Raw genomic sequence first — 6,974 nt, 5'->3', positions numbered from 1 at the left:
ATTGATGTTGTTGTTATTCTTAGCCTTTGAATACGATACGATGATGGGCATAAAAAAATGATCTTTGTCGTTAGACGATAGGGGCTCTAGAAACTATTTAAAATTTAAGGGACTGAGTGTTTCATTTTAATTGCATACTCATTCGAACATTAGGGTGCATGTATTTATAATACGATGAAGATTACATTCAGAGTTTGAAAACCCTATTTACATGGAGTTTTGAAATTCAACAATACAAACAGAAAAGCAAAGATAGCATAGACTGTTTGACCCTACAAACATTTGAAATAAGTCCTAGACTTATCCAACTTCTTATGAGATAAGAGTTACAGATTAACTTAAACACTTCAATTAGTTTTGGCTGTAACCGAATCAACTTAGTCTAACACTGGTCACTCGTGTGACGTGTTAATTAATGGATGGCTTGAGGCCATTCAATGTTTGTACGTGCATGTGCCAAAAAAAGTTTACCACTTGTATTCTCCCAATAAAATTGAGACGATGAAAGATTTGAATTCGATACAAATACATGGTCGAGATGGATTTGTGACATTATTTTTTACACGTATTTTTTGATGTTCATTTTGTAATGTTTTCTAACGATCCGAATTTTTATCTTTTAGGCTTATTTTCAATAGTTCATGTCAACAAAAAATTTACCAAAATCTAAAATCATAAGACCGTTAGATTAAAAGTTGGAAACAATCCTTATCCGGTAGGAATAATAAAAATAAAAGTCCAGGTTGGTTGGTGGGCCTAGTGACAGGAGATTTGAATTATAATAAAACGTTTCATGACTTGCATGACTGCAGTGATGGATGAACGGTGCATGTGCCTTAAGAACTTACTAGTTTACAAGCTAAGTTGTACAATTTATTGCCAATTGATTTTATGATGGAATTCAAACATTTTTTATGGTATCAGAGTAGGGTTCTTCCACATGTGAAGCCAAACGGCCACATTGCTTAACGTCATCCTGTTGTATTGTTCACGTGTTAGGCTCGTAAATTCGCCACACGTGAAGGGGCGTGTTGAGAATGAGAGGGACCTTGCATGGGCTTATAAGAGGTTAGACTATTTCTCATGTTATCAATTGGTTTTACGATGAAACCCTAGTTTTCTTCTCAATTTCTGGCTACAAATAATCAAGAGGGGTTATTCCACCATGAAAGCAAGGTCAACCAGTTGCCAACATAAGTTTTCTACTAGCTGCCAATTGGTTTTGTGATATTAGTCTGGTTTTGTTAGCTCAATGACTACATGTGTTAGCCTAAACGTGCATCCATCAGAGGCGATGTGACATGAGCGTTACCCCAAACAAAAGCATGTGCAGAAACAGCTGTCACACTATAGTTGAGAAAAACATGCAAATTTTGAGCATGCTCTACATTTTTCCTGAAACTCCGTGTCATGTATTTGTTTGGGCAAAATTGATGTGCTTGATTTTAGATAACGTCGTATGAATTTTATTCAATATCTGTGTAGAGGAACTATTGAGGATCCAATCATTTTGTAAATTGTACGTGTTTGATTATCGTTATGATGAGTCTTATCATGACTGATGAGATCTAATTAATCATTTTCTTTTTCTATTTCCGGGAAAAGGGGCAAACATATTAATTTGATATTTAAAGAATGCTAGGTTTTTGGCTTTTGGTATGCAAAGAATATTTGTAGTTAGTCAAGATAGCTGCATGAAAAAAAACAAGAAAAACAAAATTCATAATATTTGGTAAACATAAACTTAATAGAAATTAATATATTTTGGGTTAGTGAGAGCATTGATCAAAGACTCAAAAGTTAATTATAAAGTCAGGCAGCGTTGGGGGCTGTTGGGGCAGTGATTTTGGGCGAGTGAGAGCATTGATCAAAGATTCAAAAGTTATAATTTATTAAAAAAAAAAATAATATTGAAAAGTTATAAAGTTAGGCGGCGTTGGGGGGCTGTGGGATAGAAATATGTTGTGAAAATGTATGTTTCCATGTGGATGTCCGCCAACAAACATTCACGACGATGAGTCCATCTCTCTCGGTGTTTTGGTCGTGGTTAGGGTTTCACATGCCTTTCAATTTTTATCTCTTACGAAAACCCTAACCTTAAGTAATCTCTCTCCCCAATTGATGGCTTTCAAATTAATCTCTAATTTAATATTCGTTTTCAATAGTTAACCCCTTTTTTTCTTCTTCTCTTACTCGTTTTTGCTCCTGTACCAAGAGAGATTTTTTAGTGTGACCGATATACAAAGTGGTACATCACATGTCACTATACAAATGGTGGGATATGTGTGCTAAAAACTTAATAACTTAAAAAATAAAATTTCTCACAAATTCTATTAAAACACATGGTGTACCACATGTATTCCCGTTATAATTAAAAATTTCTCATATACCAATACACACACAGTGTTAGAATTCTTCTGTCCCACATCGCCCAGAAGGCTTGAGAACAATCATTTTAAATAGAATTACCTCACTCTAACTTATACCAAGGCCTTTTGTATTAAAACCCCACACTTGACGGATTGAGCAGGTGGCCAAGTGGAGACAATATCGGTGTTGTTAGAGTGGGCCCTTGGCCCGTCAACCTGAAATTTAACATGGTATCAGAGACAGGGGACGGGCCCATACTGCCACGTGAAATGGGTGGGTCCCCTTTGACCCCTCGCAAACGAGTGAGCTTCGACTTGGCTCCATGTAGGCCAAGAGATGTCATGTGAATGGGTGGGTCCCTATTGGCCCCGCACGAACAGGTGAGCCTCGGCTTGGCTCCACGTCGTTGCCGATGTGTGGAACTTCACGTGTGACCCATAAAATGGGGTCTCACGTGCGAGGGAGTGTTAGAATTCTTCTGTCCCACATCGGCCAGAAGGCTTGAGAACATTCTCTTTAAATAGAATTACCCCACTCTGACTTACACCGAGGCCTTTTGTATTAAAACCCTCCCCATCTGACGGATTGAGCAGGTGACCAAGTGGAGACAGTATCAGTGTTGTTAGAGTGGACCCTCGGCCCGTCGACCTGAAATTTAACACAGTGCAGCAGAAGAAAGAAACAGAAGAGTCAAACCAGAACGTGAGAACAACACAGCTGCCTGGCTTTTGCCAACTTATATATACGTATATATCATACAATTCACGCGCCTACGCGGTGGTCAACTAGAGAAGAATCTATTCCCTGCAATATTGACCAAGGTGCCCTTGCTAATCACACTCAAATCTGTCGCACTTCAGGGCTATAATCGTATTTTTAACGTGTGAATTTGCTATTTTGTCTAGTTGGGAATATCCAGATTCCAGTTTTGAAGTCTGAATTTGTTTTATTATTATTAATTGCGAAGCATGTGGGACCATTCTACCCTAAGGCTACCATCCTTGAACCAATATAAATATGCAATTTCAGTTCTTTGGCTTCAACACTACTAAGCTCCCTTTTGTTACAACTTTTCAGTAGTAAGAAAGTGCTTTCTAGCTTATCTTAATCAAGTAGTTCTTCAGAGGGAAGCTTTTTTCTTTTGGGTTGTTAAGGTAAAATATGGGATCGGGCTCTTCGCCGTGTGCTTCTTGCAGGTTGTTGAGGCGCCGGTGTGCCAAGGACTGCATCTTTGCCCCATACTTCCCTTCTGATGACCCTTATAAGTTTGCCATTGTTCACAAGGTCTTTGGTGCTAGCAATGTCAGCAAAATGTTGCAGGTTTCTTTCTTTTCTCTAGACTTGAATTTCGGCACACCCTTTTTCTCTCCCTACACCTATTCACTTATGGTTTTTTAATTGAATAAGTTAAATGAGAATTAGTGGACATAAATAAACTTTGAGTGCCCATAAATGAAAAAAGGTGTGGGAAAACGCTATTTTGCACTCGCTTCATGCACTTTTATGGAAGGGTACTGCAATCAAGACCAGTACAATTGATGGCATGTTATTTGCACTCATCAATAGAAGTGCAAGCATCCCCTTGATCAATACCTAAGTTATATTCTTCTTATTTTTGTATTTTTCTGATTTTGTTAAAATAATGAAAGAGATGAGCTCAAACAAAGAACAATTGTGAAATTAGGTTTTTTATGTGTGTATAATTTATGGTTTCCTCGTTCATTCAGGAGCTTCCCATTCATCAAAGAGGAGATGCTGTGAGCAGTTTGGTTTATGAAGCAAATGCAAGAGTGAGAGACCCAGTTTACGGGTGTGTTGGGGCAATTTCTTTCCTGCAGAATCAAGTTTCTGAGCTGCAAATGCAGCTTGCAGTGGCTCAGGCAGAGACACTTTGCTTCCAGATGCAACAGGATCCTGTAGCCGTACCAACCCAGATTGATCAACACCATCATCAACATCAAGATCATGACCAGAAGTCCCTTCTTTTATCCAACAGCGACTTCAATAGCATTCCACATCAATACTTCAGCAGCTTCGCTTCTCCTAGCAATGTTATCCAAGACCCTCTTAAAAGAGAGTCTCTTTGGACTTGATCATTTGCATAACATCATTAATCAAAGTGCTGTCAATTCATCTTTCCAATACAATTTCCTTTATCTTTGTATGATCATTTAATCAGTACTACTCTATTTGTGTGTGATCCGCATGTGCACGCAGGCATGTGTTTCATTTCGTGCACGTATATGTGTGTGTGTGAGAGAGAAGTGATATATGGAATTCTGGGTCAACCCATGCATGTGGGAGATGGAGTAAAGTAGGGTTTACAAGGTTTCTTTTTCTTGCTATAGACGTCATTGTAAAGCTAGCAGCGGTCTTTGACCAATATTTCCTTTTTCTTTCAGTTTTTCACCGTAATACTCGTGGAATCGCTAAATTACTAATCAGAGAAGTGATGGATTGTTATAATAGTTATGACTTTTTTTCTCTAATTTATCGCATCTAGAGTTCAATCCATAATTGTTTTTTATAATCTAAACTACCTATTAGCAAAATTATATTTGTCAACTAAATATGGACGAAAAGACCAAATTAACCTTGTCAACAAAATTAAACCAAGATAAAACTTATGAGCAATATAGTAAATTAATATAAAATAATTTTACTGTTTTCTTTCAAAGCCTCACATTAGTTGTCCGCTTTTAATCTTCCACGTTTTTCTCTCAAATAAAATAAATTTAGTGATGAAATCATTATCCATACACAGTTATTAAGAATACGAACAACCTCTTCAACGACAAAAAATTGTTAAAAGGTCGTCACCAAAAAATTTTAGCGACCATTCTCTTTATAATTTTTATTTTCAAAATTTTAATATGCACATGCATATCATGTGTACAATTGCTAGTGTAAATTAAAATAGTAAGATAAGATCACTTGTATTAAAGAAAAAAAAAACCTAATTAAGTGTTGCATACAACAAATGTGTATAATGTTTCTCCATATAATAAATTTGTGTGACAAGCACAAGCCCAATTTTTTCTATAAAAAAAAAGAAAAAAAAACCTACAAATGAACCAAGAAAGCCAGAGATGAAACCAGTGGTTACAGAGATCACCAGATTTATCTTAGGAGATTAGATTTGTTTGAACTATGGGGGTTTTGGGGATGGTTTATGCATATTAATTAGAGAAACCAAGGTCATATTATTGAGAATGAATCCCACAGTAATGTATGTTTATTTTTCAACTCATGATCTTTGGCTTCTATTTCCGACTTCATTGATGACATATAAGTATGTTGGGCTACTCTCTATAATTTTAATTTGTCTTATGGTGAAATATCTGTTAGATATTCAAAGAGACGGGTCACTTGCCCACTCCTAACCACATTGATATTGTCTCAACTTAGTCACCTATTGCTATGTGCCAAGTTTAACAAAAAAAGATATCGGTGTTGTTAGAAGTGAAATCATACACTTACATATTATATTTTATTTTCTTTATTCCCTGATGTGGGGACTTATATTAAACTTGGTAACTGGGGCACGACACGGACCCACATGATCCCAATTAAACCCGCTCTCATACCATGTTATATATTCAGAGAGACGGACCACTAACCCACTCCTAACCACACTAATACGGTTAGCTTAATCATCACAAAAGGCCTTGATGTTATTAGGAGTAGAACCATACACTTATATATTGTATTTTATTTTCTTAATTCCCCAATGTGTGGAACTTATATTCAACAACCTCAACTTCTTTATAGTGTTAGATCAGTTTGTTACTTGTGTAAACCAAACAGCCACACGTGCTCTATATGTCTCCATTTGTGTTAGGCTTAAAAATTCGCCATACATGAAAGGGCATGTTGAGAATGAATTCCCCATTGATGAGAGAAAGGACCTTGTAAGGGCGTATAAGTTAGTTGAGCTACCCTCCATATTGCCAATTCATTTTATGGTGGAGCCTCAACTTCTTCACATATGGTACAATCAAAGAGACCGAACGGTGCACCGTCTCTTATTCAAATGCCTTTTGGTCTTCCGTTTCCTCGCTCCCATTAGTACTCAAATTCATGTGTTTCTACTACTATGTTCAATTTCATTTTTTTTTGTTGGTGTCCAGCTTTCACTTTATCTTCTTTGGTCATTTTCTATCTTAACGAAGGTTTGCAAAGATTGTAGCTGATCAGTTATTTAAAAGCATCACTTTCCTCACATGAGGTCCTAAGTTTGATTCTCTATTTCTCTTTAAAAATAGAATGCATTTGTTACAAGGTTAGATTTTATCTAATCTTTTAATATCGATTCGATTGTACTAAATATTTGATCTAACATTGATTACTTCTTATTCCTTCTTTTTTTTTTGGGACGATCTTTTTTTTTTTTGCTTTTTCGAATTGGAATTGAGGAGCCCATGTTAATGGTTTACAGAGAAGATCTTTTACGGAACTTTAAATGGTACGTATAAAAAATAATTTCAAGTATAACTTCAACCAAAATATTTAATTTCACTCGTATCAAAGAGTTTTTCTTTTTGGAGCATAGCCAATTGTATATCATTTTAATAGGATTTCTAAAATTTAAAAAATTGTAAAGA

The 6,974-nt window shown here is 36.2% G+C and overlaps 1 protein-coding gene across 1 annotated transcript; it reads left to right on the top strand.

Annotated features, from left to right (window-relative positions):
* The first annotated feature begins 3,424 nt into the window (after positions 1 to 3,424).
* LOC103418475 (LOB domain-containing protein 12) lies at positions 3,425 to 4,517 on the top strand. The gene is made up of 2 exons (XM_008356602.4): positions 3,425 to 3,690; positions 4,098 to 4,517. The coding sequence occupies exons 1-2, from the start codon at positions 3,532 to 3,534 to the stop codon at positions 4,461 to 4,463; spliced, it is 525 nt and encodes a 174-aa protein (XP_008354824.3). The 5' UTR covers positions 3,425 to 3,531; the 3' UTR covers positions 4,464 to 4,517.
* Positions 4,518 to 6,974: the final 2,457 nt, after the last annotated feature.

The sequence above is a fragment of the Malus domestica genome, chromosome 03 (assembly GCF_042453785.1).
Source record: "Malus domestica chromosome 03, GDT2T_hap1".
Taxonomy (NCBI): Eukaryota; Viridiplantae; Streptophyta; class Magnoliopsida; order Rosales; family Rosaceae; genus Malus; species Malus domestica.
This window is presented reverse-complemented; position numbering and strand designations above follow the sequence as displayed.

Excerpts from the sequence above, each read along its gene's own strand:
- LOC103418475 (XM_008356602.4), top strand. The coding sequence starts at position 3,532 with ATGGGATCGGGCTCTTCGCCGTGTGCTTCTTGCAGGTTGTTGAGGCGC. Across the intron at positions 3,691-4,097 it reads ATGTCAGCAAAATGTTGCAG|GAGCTTCCCATTCATCAAAG; the intron begins GTTTCTTTCTTT and ends TCGTTCATTCAG.